This window comes from Lithobates pipiens, unplaced genomic scaffold (assembly GCF_037356315.1).
Source record: "Lithobates pipiens isolate NorthernLeopardFrog02 unplaced genomic scaffold, aLitPip1_a1.2 Scaffold_19, whole genome shotgun sequence".
Taxonomy (NCBI): Eukaryota; Metazoa; Chordata; class Amphibia; order Anura; family Ranidae; genus Lithobates; species Lithobates pipiens.
Genome location: NW_027507764.1, coordinates 365,092,262 through 365,113,746, shown reverse-complemented (window position 1 = coordinate 365,113,746; position 21,485 = coordinate 365,092,262). Strand labels below are relative to the sequence as shown.

Genomic DNA, 21,485 nt, shown 5'->3' with positions numbered 1-21,485 from the left:
GTTGAGCGAACAGTCCCCGTGTGTGTACGCGGCCTTACAGTATTTTCTGTATTGCATTACAGTACACAGCATAGTACATATAGCCAGGAGTTGCTGTTTAACTACTAGAGTTGTAATTTAAATTTGCATAGCTGTACCTATACGTTTTAATTACGCAAGTGCACAGGGTGTGGTAGTGATTGTAGCATGATAGGTCCTGCTGCAATCCACATGTCCTAATATTGAAAATAATTAAATAAAATTACAGTAATTGTAATCATGGGTATTATATTAGGGAATCTTTAATCTTCTAGACCTCCAATCAAGAAAAATTTGAAAGGTTTATCACACATCATTTTACAGAAAAAATACATTATAGGTTCACTTTAATTGTCTCCTACCCCTTTTTTTAACCGCTCTTAACCAGTTCCAGCGCGGGCCAATTCTGACATTTCTGTCAGAAATGTGCATTTTTGGTGAAAAATAAAAAGATGTTACGCCAACTAAATAGATACCCAAAATGTCACGCTTTAAATTTGCCTACGCCAGTGGAACGGAGCCAAACTACGGTACCTCAATAGGTGACGCTTTAAAAGCTTTTACAGGTTAATAGTTTAGAGTTACAGAGGAGGTCTAACTTAAGAATTCTTGCTCCGAAGTTTGCGCCGATACCTCGCGTGTGGTGTGATCACCATTTACATATGCGTGCAGGACCTATGTTTGCATTTGCGCATGAGCAAGGGGGGGGGGGGGGGCATGGCACGGCACTTTCAATGTTTTTTATTTTTTTATTTTCCTTTCTTTTTTTTTATCAACTTTGTATAAACAGCATCCCTTATGATACCATGGGCTGTGAGAGGTCCCATTATTTTTATCAGAGGCTTTCACAAGCTGATAATGGCTTGTTTACATGAGACCAGAACCGGAAGGGCCAAAATCCTCTTTGCTTCCAGTATGATGTCACACAGTAGGAGAAACAACATCAGTTTCTCTCACTGTGATTGGGGAAGTCATTGCCGCCAGTGACATCCTTACTGGGCTCCCGGATCAGACGGCAAAGCCTGGTAAAGGCGGTGGGAGAGGGATGGGGACCCCTTTCCTCCACCTGTAAACGTAATCCTCAGCCATAACCACTTCAACCATAGTCCAATTATGAGGATGGGAAGTGGTTAAAGAGACCCTGTCACCAGACCATTTCCACAAAAATGTTCCCATATATGTGCGTTTGATGTGTTTTATGTGTATTATTTACCTGTAAAAGATGCCCTGAGACTGTTTTTGGGTGACGCCATCAGAGCTGTCAAAAATGACACTCTATATTATTCCCCTTGGCTGGGTAAAAGATTTATGTAGGGAGGGGTAGAGGGGCTGAGTATTTAGATACTCCTAGAAGAGGTGAGGGCTATGACATGCAAGGGCGGGAGGCTATGCTAGGTAATTGTCTCTCCTGGAGTAGTCAAATATTCTAGCAAGTTCAAAGACACATTACATTACACTACACTACATTACATTATTACGTGAATAAACAAATCAGTTGGGGGGGGGGGGGGGTGAATAAAAATAATAAATATATCTTTTTTGAAGTGGTTCTTCACCCTTTCAAATAAGTTTGCTCCTCTCTATCCCACTCTTCCTCCACTATACAAATATCATTTTGTTACTTTTTTGTTTTAACTATAAGTAAGGCATCATTCTCACGAGGCGGATGCGCTTCCACGGAGTCCGCTTCTGTTCGCCAGCTCAGCGGGAGATCTCTCCGTTGATCTCCACTGAGCCGGCGGATGACAGATCCCTCTCTGCTCACTGAGCGGGGAGGGGCTTGTCGAGCGCCGCTGGTTTCTATGGAGAGATCAGATGAAAACGGACAGCATGTCCATTTTCATCTGATCTCACCTGATCCGATCCGACAGCAACGGATGCGAACGTAGGGCCATCCGTCTGCTTTTAGCAGATCGGACCGGGTCGGATGTCAGCAGGCATGTCACCACTGACATCCATTGCTCCGTAGACTAGCATAGAATGCCCATTCATGTCCACCGTCAAAACTGACAGGCGGAGTTGAACATTTTTTACTTTCGTTTTGGATAGGGGAGGGGAGATGGATTAATAGAACACATATTAGGTATTGGTGTCTGTGCTCTAGTTAGGGAGATTCACACTCTCTATTTGCCCTGTTTACCATTATCATTGAAAGTGAACAGAAACATATTTTGGATTGTCCCCAGAAGTAATAGAGGGGAAATCTTTTAATGGGGACACTAGTTCTGTCGACCTGGGGGCTCCAAAGAGTTCCCTTAATTTGCTTTCCTCTCATTTCCTGTTTTGGCTATGGGACAGGAAGTGAAGGTAAATCTCCCCAGTGGGATACAGATGGCAAAAAAAAAAACTGGACAGGGGTTATAACTCTCCCTTGCTCTAAAAAAAACAAAAAACAAAAAACAAAACAAAAAAAACATCTCAGGCCTGGGTCACACCTATGTGTTTTTTGGTGCTTTTTGCAGAAACACACTACAGTTCATTTACATGGTTTCCTATGGGACACGTTCACATCCATGATTTTTTTCAGCTGCTGCATATTTGGAAAAGACAAGGACGTTTTTTAAATGTAAAACGGTGCTATTTTGTTTTTTTGGGTTCAAGATACTTCAACGGAGACGCTGCAGAAAAGCATGTAATAATGCGTTTTTGCGGCAATTTGTGTTTTTTAATCTGCCCAGCAATAAATTGGCCCAAAAAAATGTAAAAATGCAAATCGCAGCAAAATTACCTTTTTTTATTTTTACTTAAGGTTATTAACCGATTAATCGAAACAATAATCGGCCAACTAATCGATTATGGAAATAATCGTTAGTTGCAGCCCTAAATGAGTATCTGAACTGTGCACATTCCAGCATTTACTGTCCCCCAGTCTTTCAGGATGGGATGATAACCAGGGACTGGCTGAACTTTAATCCATATATGGTCATCCCCGATCAACAGAAGTTGATTGTTGGATTGACTAATGTCAAACAGGAATGTTGGAAAACTTTCTAGATCAGCACTGCAGCCCACAGTCAGAATACAATGTCTCAGTGGGAAGAATTCCTCTATCCACTAGAGTTGTAGAATCTATATGTTCTCTTTTGTTGTTTTTTTGTCATTCAACTCTGGCTGATCAAAAATAATCCTCTATGGCCACCTTTATAGTACATTGCAAATACCCCTTCTGTTCATGGAGGGGAATAGTTGGCTGAGTTATATATTTTTTTTTTTTTTTTTTTTTTAGCAGAATGGCTTTAAAGGAGACGTATAGCCAAATCTTATTTGGCTGTACAGTGGAACCTTGGATTACTTTTGCACTCCTGTGACCCGTTTTCAGCAGAGAGCGGGCTAACTTCAGAGAAGTCTGTCCAGGCACCGTGTCATCATAAAAATTAAAGTCAGGATCCACCAGGCCCCTGGACTGACACCAGGCTTATCCTCTCAGTGAGCCGCTGAGAGCCTGAGTGGGCCGCTCCGCCCCCTACACAGCTCAGCGCTCCAATGAGCGAGGAGGGGGCAGAGCAGAAAACTGTGACTTGTGATCTGCTCACAAAGCTGTCAGAACCGAACGATCGGTGGTGTTCGATAGCTTGGCTCTCAGTGTACAGGTGCCAGGTGACCAATGCTGCATCCACCTTGGTAAGTATAAAACTGCAAAAAATCGAATAGAATTTAATCAAAATTATGTTAACGTCAATAGTGTCTGCTTACTGTATAAACATGCATCCTAAGGGGATACCCACATAAATATTAAATTATTGTTTAGTTTAGAGCAGGGGTCTTCAAACTGCGGCCTGGATGTGGCCCTTAGCTTGCCTTTATCTGGCCCTTTGGGAACTATTCCTTCCCCTCAAACCAGATGGGGCACTATTTCTCCCACTGACACCAATGATGAAGCACTATTCCTCCCACTGACACCAATGATGAAGCACTATTCCTCCCACTGACACCAATGATGAAGCACTAGTCCTCCCACTGACACCAATGATGAAGCACTATTTCTCCCACTGACACCAATGATGAAGCACTATTTCTCCCACTGACACCAATGATGAAGCACTATTCCCCCCACTGACACCAATGAAGAAGCACTATTCCTCCCACTGACACCAATGATGAAGCACTATTCCTCCCACTGACATCAATTATGGTGCACTATTCCTCCCACTGACATCAATTATGGTGTACTATTCCTCTTACTGACACCGATTATGTAATATTTTTACTCCCGCTGACCTCCAAGCCTATGGCATTGTTTACTCCTACTGATGCCAGTGAATTTTCTTCTCCCACTGGCCACTGTCCAGCCCCCCTAATATGTGAATGGCAGTAAGTTTGGAGACCCCTGGTTTAGAGGGTAAGGTATAAGCAGATATACTTTCTTTATTCCCCGCTCCTGCAGACTATCTTCCTGCAATACCGCCAGTCCCACAAAGCTTCCCATTTTTTGCAGGTCATGTGGGTGTGGCCTCTTTGGGGTCATCATGCACAATGCAGAACCAACTATAGTTGATTAGGCACTAAGTATGTAGTAATAGATATTGATTAGGCAAGTTATGTGTTCGTTTTAAAACTAAAATCACAATACTTACGTCATCTCAAACAGCCTGATGTCTGTGAGGGGTCCCTCGCCAGCACCAGCATCTTCTACCTGACTTCCCCTAGGTGTCGGTATTTGGCCATCTTAATTGGCCAGTGTGGGATGAAGTAACTCCTGCACGTGCAAAAGATTTAGGCATTGCAGATCACTGGTCTGTGCTGGTGATGGAATCTGAGCTGCGCATGCACAACTCAGCGTACATGTCACAGAAGATTGCAATTTTATTGAAGAATAGATTTTGCATGTCTCTTCTGCAATAAATGCACAAGCTTTGTAATGTTACCTTTTAGTTCTACTTTAGGTGTATTTAGTCCCTTGCCTTTTTTACATTCATGCATTCATTTATTATTTATTTATTATAGATACTTATATTTGTACTTCGGACTGCATTCCGATTGCATAGCAGTCCAAAATCCAGGTTATCCAATGGGCATAGTTCACACTATTGCAGTGCAGTGAAAAAAGTACAACATGCTGCATTTTTGTTCACCACAAATGCAGAAAAACATACTGCAATGCAGTACAGTACACATAGAAGCCTAAAAGAGAATGAAGACGGAAGTGACATTAAGGGAAAAGCAAAAATGCACATATAAAATATGCGCGTCAAATACATGTCAGTGAACGCACAGTTTCTGGTGTGAATGGTCCCTAATGGTTTAACAATAGGTGTGTGTATCATAGTTCAAAACACACTTACAGTCTTGTTATAGTCTCTGTGAGTTATGTTAGAAGGATAAAAGAAATGCATAGCAAAAACAATACCTCTAATAACTCTATGCATCCCCATATGGTCCAAGTCAAAATTCAAACACTACATGCAGTCCTTTAAAATAAGGTTTCAAAATGCAAATCAGAAGCAACACATATTGGCCTTTATAATCCATTAATATGTGCAGAGGCAAGCTAGAGAAGGGAGGTTGCACATGTTGATGTCATTTTCCCCTTCATTTTGCACATTTTTGGCATTGCACTTGCACAGTACAACTTTCTATATTATGAACTAAAGATGCACCAGACAACATTTCATAAAGAATTATTCTGAGGAACAACACGATGGAAAGCAGTTGTTCACCAATCTGTATAAATAGATCTTTGTTTCCTAGAAAATATGTACTGTATGGAATGCAGTTCTTGTAAAACCACGAAAGCGCATTCCTTTATACTGCTGTACTAATATGCATGTGAATAGCTTGTTGGGATTGGTATAGCAAAGCTGTATATATAAAATATGACACACTACCATCTTCTAATGATCATGTATTTATTGTGAGGTATAGTACAATCACATTTTTAAAATTACAGGTTTTTTTTTATATTAAAGTGGACCTGAACTCAAAAAGATTTAATAAGAAATTGCTTTTGCTAAACAGGATATAGCACTAAGCCTGTAGTTAAATAAAATAACTAGATCCTTCTCTAAGTGGAGGAGTGGGTTTGATAATAAAGTTGGCAGTGTCTCCCCCAGGGCAGGCCCTCTATAAACAGAGGGGATCCCCTTCCTGGGAAAATAACCAGTAATCCTATCAAAGTAATTGGAAGCAAATGAGCTACTTCAACCAGCATATAACATTTAACCATAATTAAATAGATGCACACTAGTATGGAAATAATACATATACAGATTAATACTAGTAAATACATCCAAGGTACAAACAGATATTATCACAAAGGGCTTGATAGGTGACCTGTGATGATGGAGAGATCCTCTGTTGTCCAACCAGCCTGTAACAGAGCTTCTCACCAGCAGAAACCACAGTGTGATACTGGAACTCAGAGTAACCTTATCTACTCTGTATCTTGGCCCCTAGCAAACTCTACTCTGTCGTGCAACCAGACTGCTATTAAGTGGCGGTTGGAGGAGCAGGGCCGCTGATAAGGCAGTACAGCCAGCCCTGGTGTCCTGGGCCCGGGCCCTATCAGCTCTCCAGGGAAGACCGGCTAGCTTTAGAGTGTATTTCTTACAAACAAAGAATTAGGCTTATTAAATTATCCCCCCATGCTCCTTTTTGCTTAGGGGTATATACATTTAGTTTTCTGGGCCCCATCAGTTCAATAGAGGAACCCAGGAAGTGGAAACTGAGAGACAATTTTTTCATTTTCGGGGAGGAGGTACACAATCCTTCACCCAGCAGCATGCGCTGGAGTTCCCGTCTGCTATCTTACTTTCCTGGGTTCGGTGTTTGGCGGAGTGATCTGTAAAGTGCTTTACCTGCGGCTGCTCTGCTCTTTCTGGTGCCAGGACTGATGGGAGAGAGCTGGCAGGGAGGGAGCAGTAAAACAAATACGAGCGGCGGTGATGGGTAGCGCAGCAGGCACTGGGCAGCACACAGTGAGTGACGCGTAATGCCCATTGTGACATCCTAATAGAATCATTCAAATTCCCTACAGTGCCTTTTAATAACCACTTCAATACCGGGCACTTAAACACCTTCCTGCCCAGACCAATTTTGAGCTTTCAGCGCTGTCGCACTTTGAGTGACAATTGCGCGGTCATGCTACACTGTACCCAAATGAAATTTTTATCATTTTTTTCCCACAAATAGAGCTTTCTTTTGGTGGTATTTGATCACCTCTACAGTTCGAAAATTTTGAAAAAAAAAATGTTTTTTTTTTGTTTCAGTTTCAAAACTTTGTAAATAAGTAAGTTTTCTCCTTCACTGATGGGGCTACACTGATGGGCACTGATAAGGCGGCACTGATGGGCACCAATGATGTGGCACCAATGAAGTGGCACTGATGAGGTGGCATTGATGGACACTGATGGGCGACACGGATGGGTGGCACTGATGGGCGACACGGATGGGCACTGATAGGTGGCACAAATTGGCACGGATGGGCGGCACAGATGGGCATGGATAGGCGGCACAGATGGGCACTGATAGGCGGCACAGATGGGCACTGAAAGACGGCACTGATAGGCGGCACAGATGGGCACTGATAGGCGGCACAGGTGGGCACTGATAGGCGGCACAGGTGGGCACTCATAGGCGGCATTGGTGTTATACTGTACTAATGCATGCCAATCAGTGATGCCCATTGTGGGCACTGATTGGCATCCATTATGGGCACTGATTGGCATCCATTGTGGCACTGACTGGCATCCCTGGTGGTCTAGGGAGGATTAACGTTTGCTGGGCATCCCTGGTGGTCTGGTGGCGTCCCTGGTGGTCCAGTGTGGGCATCCTCGGGGGGGGCTGTGCATATAATCGATCAGCACAGACCCCCCTGTCAGAGGAGCAGCCGATCGGCTCTCCTCTACTCGTGTCTGACAGACGCGAGTGAGGAAAAGCCGATCACCGGCTCTTCCTATTTACACTGTGATCAGCCGTGATTGGACACGGCTGATCACGTGGTAAAGAGTCTCCGTCGGAGACTCTTTACTGAGATCGTAGTTGCCAGGTGTCAGACTGACACCCCGCAACAACGATCGCCGCGATGCGCGCCCCCGGGGGCGCGCAGTGGCTCATAATCCTGATCACGTCATATGATGTCCGATCAGGATTATGCAACCACTTTGCCACCGTCAATTGCCTATAGGGGGGGGCGGCAAGTGGTTAACATCTTATAGCTTTAGGATAATCATCCACACAGGACAGCCGGTGGTCTATGGCTTTGTCAAAGTGTGTCACATGGCTGTTGGGTGCTGTGGATGTATGGTGTGTTACAATCTGTAACACACAGTGTAGCTATAAATGAACAAAGTCAGCACCCAACAGCTATATGACACACTGTGACAGAGCCATAGAGCACCGGCTGTCCTGTGTGGATGATTATCCTTAAGCTATAAGGCCTATTGTTCCTCTTTTTGGCAGTAGCCTTATGGCAGAAAAAAAGCCTGACACTTGTAAAAGTGTCTACCGCTTTTACAGGAGTGGGTGTTCATTTATTTCATTGGCTAGAATGAAGCGCAATACACCTGTAAACGCGGCTAAACGCTTGTAAAAGCATTATACCCCATTTTTTCTGCTGAGTTTTTCCATCAGATTTACCAAAACCATGTAGTACAAGGGCCTGCCTGATTGCATACAATTGGAAACTCCTAAGGTTTGACCTCATATTATATGGTTTTGGTAAATCTGAAGGAAAAACAGCAGAAAAACTGATAGTGTGTATGGGGCTTTAGACACTTTTACAAGCGTCACATTTACAAGTGTCATGTGTTTTTTTTTTTTTTCTGCCAAAACGCTGCTGCTCCTGGACACACTGGCTCTTGGTTTTATTTCCTGCTTGTAAACACCCCTGCCACGAAAAGATTCTAAAAGTCTATATGTGCATTGACACATAGGATAACCCGGAGGAAGCAGTAAAAAAAACACCTGTGTGCATGAGGCCTAAAGATCATGAGGCACTGTGAGATGCTACTTTATACTTGTCTTGGGGGAGCAGTAAAAACGCTTAGCTGAGCTGCATTTTTGCACCTCCCCCCAAACCACACCCATTTAACCACATCATTTTAAAATGGCACTTGGGTCCTGTTTCAAACGTGTTTTTAACCACTTCCCACCCGGCCAATGCATATATACGGCCGGGGGGGAGCCGTCTACTCCTGATAGGACGTTCCTGAACGTCATTCAGGAGTAGCGGGATCGCGCGCGCGCGTGCCCGCGCAGCGGCGCGATCCCGATGTGCTCGTGTCACCCGGACACGGCACATCTGAGATCGGCAGGAGGGCTCTGTGATTGGCCCTCCTGATCACATGACGGCCGTGTCCAATCACGGCCGTCATGTGATGTAAACAAACAGCCGGTTGCTAGGCAATCGGCTCTCCTCTCCTCACACGGAAGTCACCGCTGAGGAGAGGAGAGCAGAACGCTGCAGCTGGCTGATGATCAGTGAGTATGGGCTGCTTTTTACAGCTTTTTACTCACTGATCATCAGTGTAGTGTAAACACACAACACACCACACAGTACAAACACAGTCCCCACACATGTCCCCAAAACACACATGTCCCCAAAACATACATGTCCCCAAATAATAAATACACATGTCCCTAATAATAAAAACATGTCCCCCACATATGTCCCACTAAAATCACATGTCCCAATGATTATCTGCACACATATGTACGTGATCACCTGCACACATATGTACATGATCATTTGCGTACATATGTCCGTGATCACACAAACCAATTATTATACACTTAACGGAATTTTTTTTACCAAAAACATGTAGCAGAATACATTTTGGTTTAAATTTATGACAAAATTTGATTTTATTGGATTTCTTTACAAATAGAAAAAAGAAAATATTGTTTTTTTTCCAAATTTCCGCTATTTTTGCGCTTATATCGCAAAAAAAAAAAAAACGGAGTCGTGAATAAATAACACCAAAATAAAGCTCTATTTGTGCGAACAAAATGATAACAATTTCATTTGGGTACAGTGTAGCATGACCGCGCAATTGTCACTGAAAGCGCTAGAGCGCTGAAAGCTGAAAATTGGGCTGGGAAGGAAGGGGGTGAAAGTGCCCTGTATTGTAGTGGTTAAACACATGCACATATTCCCGACTGTGGTCAGCGGCCAGGAGTGTGTGTATATTTGTAAAGGCAATGGCCAGGTTTCAAGTGGAAGTCGGGTAGGGGAGGGCAGGGCCGCTGTTAGAAATCATGGGGCCCTGTACAGCCTACCTAATGGTGCCCCTTTTGACTCTGCCCTCAAACCCACCCCTGGCCCTTCTGATGTTTAGAAGTTCATTGGAATGACTGTACACATGCTTTCTTGAGGAGGGGGATTCGCTGTGTTTTGGAGGAAGAAAAATGTATCAATTTATAACATTTGTGTCATGTTTTTTTCTGGATTTTTGGTTGATATTCTGTCTCTATGATTTAAAACGCACCGATGATAAAAATCTAGACCCTTAATTTCTTTGTAAGTGGGCAAACTAACAAAATAATCTGCAGGGGGTCAAATAATTATTTTCCTGTGTGTGTGTGTGTGTGTGTGTGTGTTTATATCTATATCAGGTGGATTTGATTTAAATCAAGTCGATTTAAATCACTATTTACATCATGATTTAATCAACTTGATTTAAATCATAATTTTTAAAGAGCAACTGTCATCTCCGTCCCACAACGGCTCCTCCTCTGACCCGCTGTTGACTCACTGACAGTCCTACTTATTTTAATGGGATGGTTGGTGATGCAGCAGTGACACAACAAGGTGAGAGACGTGGCAGCAGCAGGTGAGTGGATTCCCGCTAACAGGCACTGCCACAATGGAGCTGAAATGACAAGTGCTCTTTAAATGTAAGGAGTTATTCTTGCTGGAAGTTAGAATCCTTAATATTTGCAAACAAAATGAAGGTTTCCTATTTTGAATAATAAGCTGTCAGTTTAGTAAAACCGCGATATCAGAACCAATTCAATCATACAGTTTGTAGTGTACATAGATTTGCAAACGAATGGGATAAATTAATATTCTTGAACTTTGTTTTATCTCATGGTTACTGTGAAATTGTGTGAATGCATCAATGCAGTGCATGTTATCTTAGCTTGCAGAGCTTGGATTCATTGAATGAGTTTACCAAAAATGTAAATATTGCAGAATATACAGCCTCATGCTACATAACCAAGCTCCATTTCATGCTGAATAAACAAAATTATTAATGTATCTTAAATAGAAAACAATTTTTAGATAGATTTTTACTACAAAAGCATTTTATTAAAATTTGAAACAAATGAAAAAAATCAGATTTTAAATAAAAAAATAACTTTTTTTTCACACTCACCATCAACATTTTTTGCTAGAAAATTACCTAGAACCCCAAAACATTATATATTTTATGAAAGTGGAGGCCCTGAAGAATAAAAAGGTGGCTGTTGCAATTGTTTATGGCACCTAAGCTAGTGTCTTCTAGTTCTTGGGTACAATATTGGGCCCCAATACCTGGTTCCAGACTGGAGAAACCTGTATATGGATGGAAGCACCTAAGCCGCATGCTGCATAGTCTGTCACAAAGACAACCTGCTAAAGTTCAAACCGAGCATCAGAATGGGGAAGACAGGGGCTTCAAGAGACTTGGGCTACAGCAGCAGAAGACCACACCAGGCGTCGCTCCTGTCAGCTAACAGGAACCTGAGGTTCACCAAAATTGGACCTTTCAATTCAGCTGCGACATTCAGATGTTGAACCTTGTTGAATCTGTGCCACAAAGAATTAAAGGGGTTGTAAAGAGAATTTTTTATTTTTCTAAATAACGAATATGTTAGACTTACCTCCACTGTGCAGCACGTTTTGCACAGAGTGGCCCCGAACCTGGTCTTATGGGGTCCCTCGGCGGCTGTCTCTGCTTCCCCCCACAAGTACTTCTCATGTTTATGCGAGCTCCCTCGCATGGTGAGAAGTACTTGCGGGCGCGCTCCCTTGATACAGCCGGTGGTTATAGCTGCTGACTGTATCACTTGGCCCCGCCCACCGGCACACCGCGTCATTGGATGTGCTGCTTTCAATCCATCCACTCCAGCCAATCAACGGCCAGGCTGAGCGGCGAAGAGGATGTCGGAGGCAAGCGCGGGACTTTCGAGGGGTCAGGTAAGTAAAACAGGGGGGCTGGGGGGGGGGGGGGGTGGGACTGTCAGATGTTTTTTCACCTTAATGCATAGAATGCATTAAGGAGAAAAAATGTTTACCTTTACAACCCCTTTAAGGCAGTTCTGAAGGCCAAATGGGGTTCCAATCTGAGGTATTATTATTTGAGGTATATATATATATATATATATATATATATATATATATATATATATATATATATATATATATACACATACACATATATCCACACACACACACACACACACACACACAGTATATGTCACCAGGACAGGAGTTTTTAGGTGAGGCCTAGTCCGTGGCATCTGGCCTCGCCTAAAAACTCCTGCCCGCAGCTCCTCGGGACCGGCGCGGTGTCAGCGTTGGTCCTGGGGAGTTGCAGGCAGGAGTTTTTAGGTGAGGCCGCGGCTTAGGCCTAGTCCGCGGCGCTCGGCCTCGCGGACTAGGCCAAAGCCGTGGCCTCGCTTAAAAACTCCTGCCTGCAGCACCTCAGGATGGGCACGCTGTCAGCGCCAGTCCTGGTGAAAAAAAAAAAATCTAAAAAAACAGATTTTGCTGAAATTTTGAATCAATTTGACCTCTCAACTCGATTCAAGATTTAAATAAAAAATTTTCCCCAGCCCTAGCTCCTCAGTGCTGGCAGCACTCATGCATCCCCAGACCATTACACTCCCACTCATCATCTGGTTGCTGCCACACACGCTTGACACCATGTGAACCAAATAAGTTTATATTGGTCTCATCAGACCACAGGACATGGTTCCAGTGTGCTTGTCTTTAGCAAGCTGTTTGCAGGCTTTCTTGTGCATCATCTTTAGAAGAGGCTTCCTTCTGGGACGACAGCCATGGAGACCAATCTGATGCTGTGTGGAGCATATGGTCTGAGCACTGACAGGCTGACCCCCCACCCTTTCAATCTTTGTAGCAATGCTGGCAACACTCATACCTCTATATCCCAAAGACCACCTCTGGATATGACACTGAGCACGTGTACTCGACTTCTTTGGTCGACCATGGCAAGGCCTGTTCTGAGTGAAACCTGTCCTGTTAAACTGCCATATGGTCTTGGCCACCATGCTGCAGCTCAGTTTCAGGGTCTTGGCAATCTTCTTATAGCTTAGGCCATCTTTATGTAGAGCAACAATTCTTTTTTTCAGATCCTCAGACATGTTGAACTTCCAGTGACCAGTATGAGAGAGATAACACCTAATTTAACATACCTGCTCCCCATTCACACGTGAGAACTTGTAACACTAACGAATCACATGACACCGGAGAGGGAAAATGGCTAATTGGGCCCAATATGGACATTTTCACTTAGGAGTGTACTCACTTTTTTTGTCAGCATTTAGACATTAATGGCTGTGTGTTGCGTTATTTTGAGGGGGCAGCAAATTTACACTGTTATACAAGCTGTACACTCACTACTTTACATTGTAGAAAAGTGTAATTTCTTCATTGTTGTCACATGAAAAGATATAATCAATTATTTAAAAAATGTGAGGGCTGTACTCACTTGTAAGAAACTGTATATGTATCAGGGTGGATAAAATCATAAAAAAAAAATATAAACAAAAAAAAGCAAGTGTTAAAATAACACCAAAAACACCAAAAAAAGTGCAGTAACTGTCAGTCAAACTATCAGAGTACTGAAAATGTAAAAATGGCTTGATAATGGAAGGTTACAGGCTTGTACTCAAGTGTTTAATAAATCTGTGCTTAGGCTATAGCACATTTACGGTAGTTACGACTTTCCTGTGAATTCTATCCCCCTTCTGTATTTGTAAATTTTGTTACTAAAATAAATGAAGCAGCACACCTTCTTTCTCGTTGGATCATTTTATACTTATTTCATATAAAGAAAAACAGATTGAACATTTTTTGGTACTGATTGCCAGAAACCACAAGCAGTCTACCACGAGGAAATGGCATAACTGCTTTCCCCATCCTGTTAAACAGAGACCTTTATGTGGCTTCACATCTGCCATTTTTGAGGTTGAGCAATGAACAGCATGATTAGTTGCTAGGGAGTGGGCTGTGTTGAATCCTACTGTAATTCTTGGAGAGAAGGAGTGCAGGCATCTGCCAAGCATGCTGGAGTTTAACCCGCACTATGTAAAAAAAGAAAAGGTGATCTCTCTTTCACTATAATTATAGCTACTGACTGCTGTGTCTACCAATTTTCCAAGGAAACTAAAATTGTACAGCTGATGTGCTGTGTTTTTCCTTTTTTGCTTTAAATAAAAATCTAAAGCTTCATTGCAAGAACAAGCGATTTTCTTCTTTATCACAGAAAGAGGAAAATTTACCTGCATGTAATATTTAAATTTGACCCCCTTCCTGCCCAGGCCAATTTTCAGCTTTCGGCGCTGTCACACTTTTAAGGCTAGGTTCACACTGCTGCGATGCGGGAACGCCGCGAATCCGCGGCGTTTTCCCGCATCGCACACCTCCCGCCGGCAGTTCACACTGCCCTATGCGGACGGCTGGGGGTGTCAATGTTATGTTAATGACACCCCCAGATCCGTCGGCATATCGCAGTGCGATCTGCCGACTCGCACAGGAATCGGATCGCATGGTGTGAACCCCCATGCGATCCGATTCCGTTGCGGACCCAAAAAAGGGTCCCGTGCGAGTTTGCTGCGGGACCGCTGCGAGTTCAGCCATACTATCTGTATGGCTGAACTCGCAGCGCTACGGAGATCGGATGTGATTTGCTGTGCGAATCACATCCGGTTCTCCCCCCGCAGCGGTGTGAACCCAGCCTGAATGACAATTCCGCGGTCATGCAAAACTGTACCCAAACTAAATTTTTATAATTTTGTTCACAAAAACAGAGACAAATTTTATTTGGAAGACAGGAAATTGTACAATTTCAAACAGTATAAAATATATGCAAGTATGGGTTACAGAGACGGTGAAAAGTATAAAAATGGTACATGATAGAATTTTGGTGGTATTTAATCACAGCTGGGTTTTTTTTTCCTAAACAAAGGAAAAAAGAGCGAAAATTTTGAAATAAACAATTGTTTTTCTTCGTTTTTGTTATAAAATTTTGTAAATAATCTTCATAAATTTGTTTGGTCAAAATAACCTAAATCAGTGTTTATTTAGTCTGTGGGAAATATGTATGTATGTGTATATGTGTGTGTGTGTATATATATATATATATATATATATATATATATATATATATATATATATAATGAAAATTGATTGATCCTGATGTACTGACATCATTTCTTGAGGCCCAAAAATTTCAGGACAGTACAAATACCCACAAATCACCCCTTTTTGTAAAGAAGACCATCCAAGGTATTTAGTAAGAGGCATGTCGAGTTTTTAGAAGTTGTAAACTTTTTTTTTTTTTACATATTTTTTTTATTTTTTGCGATTTTTTTTTTTTTTTCTTAAAACACTGTGACTAGAGTAATAGTGTTACCATAGTAACATTGTACTACTCTGGAGAAGGGATCAGGTTTTTTTTTTTTTTTTTTTTTTTTTACACATTATGATTGCTCATACCAAAGAATTTAATTGGTATAAGCAACCATTTTTACTGAATGAAACTGATTAATTTGGTGTCTTTTTGGGCTGTGATTGGCCCTGTCTGTACCATGTGATCACTGTGACCAATTACAGCTAGTAACACAATTGTATACAATGGATGGCATAAAAGGAAGCCATTCATTGTGTACAATTGACATGTGATCTGCTGTGATTGATCAGGTGAGACTAGACTAAACCCTGTAAAAGAAGGGTTACCCTTGTCTATCCAGCAGAAAAAGACCATAGAATTATCATAACTATCTGGTGGGTCGTGCAATAAATTTTTGCTGTTTTCATAGCGTCCTGCTGTGTTCTTTAGTGGTGTAGGTGTTGATAGTGGGAACCACAGCATTAAGTGGGGGGTATTCTATTCGACACACTTGGAATGGTGGATGGCACTGTGCCCAGAGCTCAGGAAGACAGCAAAGTCCTAACATACCACCCACCAGGGTACAATACTTACAGGGCTTTACAGGATTCACAAAAAAGATAGACCTAAGCCTTTCTTTTTTTTTTTTTTTGTTTTGGTTTCAAACAAGTCAGCATTCCAAAGTACCTAAGTATCTCACCTTCCCCTGATGCATATTTACATGTGTCCCACAGCATCTTACATTTGTGGACATCCTTTGTGCAAAATCTTCTCTGTGCTGGCCACTTATGCGCAGTAAATCCCCATGGAATTCTAAAAGTCTGGGCAAACGATGTAAACAAATGGCCACTCATCCTATAACCCTTTGGTTGCCAGAGCCGTTGTCAGATTTTTTTGCACACATTTAAAAAATTGTTTTAAGCCTGAAGATTGCATAACCCCCCAAAGCTATACTACACAATAATAATGCAGAATTTCAGTAAAATACACATCAAAGTTAATTTTAGGTCACACAAACGCAATAAATTAACAAAACTTTCGGTAAGATACGAGGGGTCTTCAAAAACCTTAAATTTGGGTGTGCCCGTGAAATGGTGACAAACGTCAGTACCCTATATTTTCCATACGCAACGTATAAAAAGCCCCGTATAGGTCATCAGTTTAGTGGTATGAAGGAGGTCTGGTGCAAGAAATATTGCTCTCAGTCCAGCATGCGCAGCGATATGTAACGTGTATCACAATCAACGTTTTCCTGTCTGTGTCTTGACGCACACAATTAACGTTCCTGTGTGCATATATGTGGCTGTGGGGGGGGGGCTCAAAAACATTTTTTGGAGGCATTTTATGTGCTTGGATGTAACTTTTATTATTTAAATTAAAAACAAAAACATTTTTTACTTATGGACTGCTTCCATCTGACAGGCAGAAGAAACTCCCCCTATCAGTTCTCTATCAGAAAAAAACTTTAAAGTAAAAAATGTTTTTAGGTTTAGTAACACTTTAACTTTTAATATGCTAGCTTTAATATTTATCTAAAATGTCTTTTTAATGTATTTTGTTTGTTGTGACCATGTTAAATGATGTACAAATCCACTATAGAAGTCCTTTATTGAAATTAGTTACTTTAGCCAGCATGGGTAAAGTGCAAGCTCACTTTACCTATTCAGCAGCTGCACAAAACTGAAATATGGGTGCACTTGGAAAAAAATTTGCTTCAAGTTCCACTACAAAACGTTCTAGTTAGTTAATAAAGTTAATGAGTCCATGATTTTCCTGAAGAAAAAATTAATGTGCTTATTATGCTTTTACAGGTCAACTTTGTGGCATGTCAGTTGTTTGCTCTTGGTGTCGCTGTTTGGTTCCGTACCTACCTGAGTGCAAGCCATGCACATGCTACTGTGCGCCATGCTTTTGCCACCATCATTGGTGTTTACCTCGCAGTGTTTTGCTTTGGATGGTAAGTAATATAGGACTTTTTATGACTTACTGTTCTGTAGGCATGAACCCATATTGTGACAAGTGAACTGTGAATGGGATCAAAGTTTGTCAGGAATGTTTGTCAAGATCAAGAATATTCTGTTGCAGAAAAGTGCATCAGTTTTGGAAATGCTTTTCTTTTTATTGAGTCAAATGGTTAACAATAATATAACAAAAAGAGAAATACCCAGTGGCATTTAGTCTGAAACTCATGACAGATCTTGGGACAAGACTTTATCTGTGTAAACTTTGTCTGTCAGATCCTTTGTGCTGGTGTTTCGTCAGATTAGGTGACCCGTCAAAATTTGTAATGGAAGTGACGTTCCGTTGCCGCCAGCTTGCTAAACCCTGCACTCGTCCACAGTAAGGATACAGTTAGAAGGCGACAAGCGGACATCTTGTTACAGCCAGAGTTTTGCATTTCACACTGAAATTTTGTTCGAAGGTTGTTGGCTCCAACTTGTCTTGCATACAGATGGTCACACAAATGTTGGCCAACAATTACAAACGTGGTGACGTACAAGACGTACAACGAGCCGAGAACAAAGAAATTCAATAGCTAGTGCTGCTTCTTCTGCCTTATTCTGAGCATGTGTGAACTTTTGTAAGTCAGACTTGTGTACATATAAACGGAAATTCTGTTGGCAGACAATTTGTGAACCTGCTAGCCAACATTTGTTGGCAGAAAGTCAGACAACAAATGTTGATGGAGCATACACACGGTCGGACTTTCAGCCAACAAGTTTGCATCCAACATTTGTTGTCGGAAAATCCGATCTGTGTGTAAGGGGCATTATTTATAAATTTTTTAATAAATATTTTTATTGGTGTTAAAGCACATACAAAACAAATAACATAGAACACAGTATAGAGGTATATTAGTGACTGTGACTTGGAAGCATAGGTGTACAACATCATAAACTCATCATTACAATTAAGCGGCGGTCACCATTATGTTTAGATGAGATGTGGATGCCACAGGTGGGGATTGGAGAGATGGCATGGACATTTACTCAATGCTCCCACTTATATGCGGTAAGTGTAAAGGCCTAAGGAAGGTCTTGCTCACAACCATTGACTCTCGTGGAGGGTGTAGTGTCATATTGGTGTACAGGCTAGGGGGGTTATTCTCAGTTCAGACCCATCTAGATTCCTCTAGGCCGTAGATGGTTCTTCCAACCATTTGGACCAAACTTTCTGATACTTCAGAGGGCAGCCTCTGTTGAAGTATGTGTCCTTATATAGGGGTAAGTTCTCATTCACCAACTGCCTCCAAGAAGCGACCGTAGGTGGGGCAGACTTTCTCCAGTGGAGTGCTATGCTCTTTCAGGCGTAAAACATTAACAAGCTCACCAACGTACGTCATGCCACAGTAGGAATCAGCTGTTAAACAAGACCCAATAAACAGACAGATATGGAAGGCTGCAAGGGGATAGCACTAATTAAACAGATGCAAGACATCACCTCCTCCCAAAAAACCGTGATAGCTGGACAGGTCCAGAATATATGAATAAAATCCCCCGGGGTCCCCCCACATCTCCAACATCCTGGGGAGAGATTAGAGTCCATTTTATGTAGCCTAGAGGAGGTGAAGTAGGCTCGTGGACTACTTTAAATTGGATCAGGCAGTCCCTGGTGGAGACCAGGGACCGAAACGGGAAGTCCTCCTCCCAGTCGTCCTGATCAAGCTCCTGGTCATGCCGGCATCAACGGGCCCTAAGTTTATCCAAATCAGGAAGGGAGACTTTAAGGAGATGTAAGTATATCCGAGAGGTTGGTTTGTTGGTGCAGTCTAGCCTCAGGACCTCTTCGAAAGAAGCTTGTGTGAGCTGAGGGGCAACGTGGGAGAATTGGCAGCTGAAGGCATGGGAGAGTTGTATGTACCTAAAAAAAAATATGATTCTGGAATGTTTGTATTTTGAGCACAACAGGGGTAGTGGAATCACTGAATTATCATGAATTATCTGGGAGAGTAATTTAATATTAAATTTAATCCAGGCATTGGGTTCAGGAATTGTATATATCTGGGCTAGGTTGGGATAGCTCAAGTATCGCTCAAGTCTGAGGCCAACTCTCCACGCCTGCAAAGTAGTGGTCATAGAAGGGGTTAATGTGTATGGGGCATGCGGACCACGAAAGAGTAAGAATTTAAGAGCCACGGGGCATTATTTTTAACAGTAAACAAAGTTTATATAGTGAAATGCAGTATTTAAAAATCCGTCGGACTGTTTAGATGTTCAATTTTAAAAGCAGTGGCAAGCCTGCTGATCTCAGTGGTTTAGTAATTTGACAGAACACCGCTGCTTTGAAAAAGCAACATCAAAACAGCCTGAGGGATTTGAAAATACAGAATTTTACTATATAAGCTCTGTTTACTGTTAAAAATAAGTGTAAAATGCAAGACACCGGTGGGTGTAGCAAGATGTCCGCTTGCCGCCTTCTCACTCTATCCTTACTGTTGACGAGTGCGGGGTGTAGCAAGATGGCAGCAACGAAACTTCACTTCCGTTACAAATTCTGATGGGTTGCCTAATCTGACGAAACACTTGTCTGTATCAGCGTCAACTGATAATCCTAAACTTTTTGTTATGATCTCTTTGTTGTTGAGCAGATGAACTATTGTATTCTGACAGCCGCTGCTTCTGTGACTGTCAGAATACTTTAACATGGACTGTATTTGATTGACCGCAGTCACTTTTCTGCTAAGAATTTACCATCCAACTCCTTTGGTTTTTAAATCAAAAATTGTCAAGCCATGTGGTGCTAACGGTCCCACCCACAACTCAAAATTGAACCCATATATAACTACCATAGATGTAGGCATGTATAGCTAGCATTAACCTGGCAGGGGGATAACAGACATCTCGCTAAGAACCATGGGTAGAAATGTAGCACCCTCCTAGTTTGGTGCTAGGATGTACAGTATATAGTTTGGTTAGTGTAATTTACTCCTCCGCCTAACAGGGGGAGCTAGAGGCAAATTTATTATCTAGCATTCTGCCTAACAGAGTGCTGCAATTTACTAGATAGGACTGCTCATGATGTTCTTGTGCTGTTGCGTTTGCCTGGGCTCCTCCTGCCTTCTGGAAATGACTAGACCTTTCTGGAACATAGGTGGTAGCTAGGCAAATAGGCAGAATAAATATGTATGCAGCTCTGGCTAATTGCTGGGGAGGGAGCCCCTGAGGATGCTGGGTGCTGACATATATACAGTATATGTTCTGGGAACACATGAGCTCTGATCCTTCCCATAGGGGATTGCCCCAGGTGGCGGAAAGGCTGCTGCCAAGAGGCCACAGGTGGGCGACCTGAGGGCCTGAAACTATTAAATTTGTGAAAGTCCTGAAACACAAGATTAGTAAGCCCAGAAATGCAAGTTTTAATTTTTTAACATTTTTAAATGTTGGACTATAGTCTATTGAAATTGAGTGTTTTCCCCAGCACCAATGGCATTATTAGCTGTGATATTACTAAGGCCAATTAACTCAGTGCTGTGGCACATTCCTTAGACACTTAAGCATTGTTCTTGTAAAATTATACTTCTAAAGAAGGGTCTGGAAGATTAGAAGTGGAAGCAAATGACCTTATGGACCATCTACAATAGTGGTCTCCAAACTGCGGCCCGAGAGCCAGATGTGACCCTTTGCTAGCCTTAATCCAGCTCTTGGTTTAATCCAGTAATTCCTCCCACTGACACGAACACTGGGGCCCTGTTTCTGTCACTGACACCAAGAGTGGGGCATTATTCCTGCCACAGACGCTAATGATAGGGCATTATTCCGCCCACTAATATCAACGATGGGGCACTATTCTTCCCACTGACCCCCAACCATGGGGCACTATTCCTCCCACTGCTACCAACCATGGGGCACTATTCCTCCCACTGATACCAACCATGGGGCACTATTCCTCCCACTGACACCAACCATGGGGCAC

The 21,485-nt window shown here is 42.3% G+C and overlaps 1 protein-coding gene across 1 annotated transcript in view; it reads left to right on the top strand.

Annotated features, from left to right (window-relative positions):
• MBOAT1 (membrane bound glycerophospholipid O-acyltransferase 1) overlaps positions 1-21,485 on the top strand; it is an 84,576-nt gene that overhangs the window by 25,200 nt on the left and 37,891 nt on the right. The window contains exon 2 of the mRNA XM_077492263.1: positions 17,384-17,529. Within this exon, the coding sequence (XP_077348389.1) occupies positions 17,384-17,529 (146 nt within the window). The remainder of the gene's footprint in view (positions 1-17,383; positions 17,530-21,485) is intronic.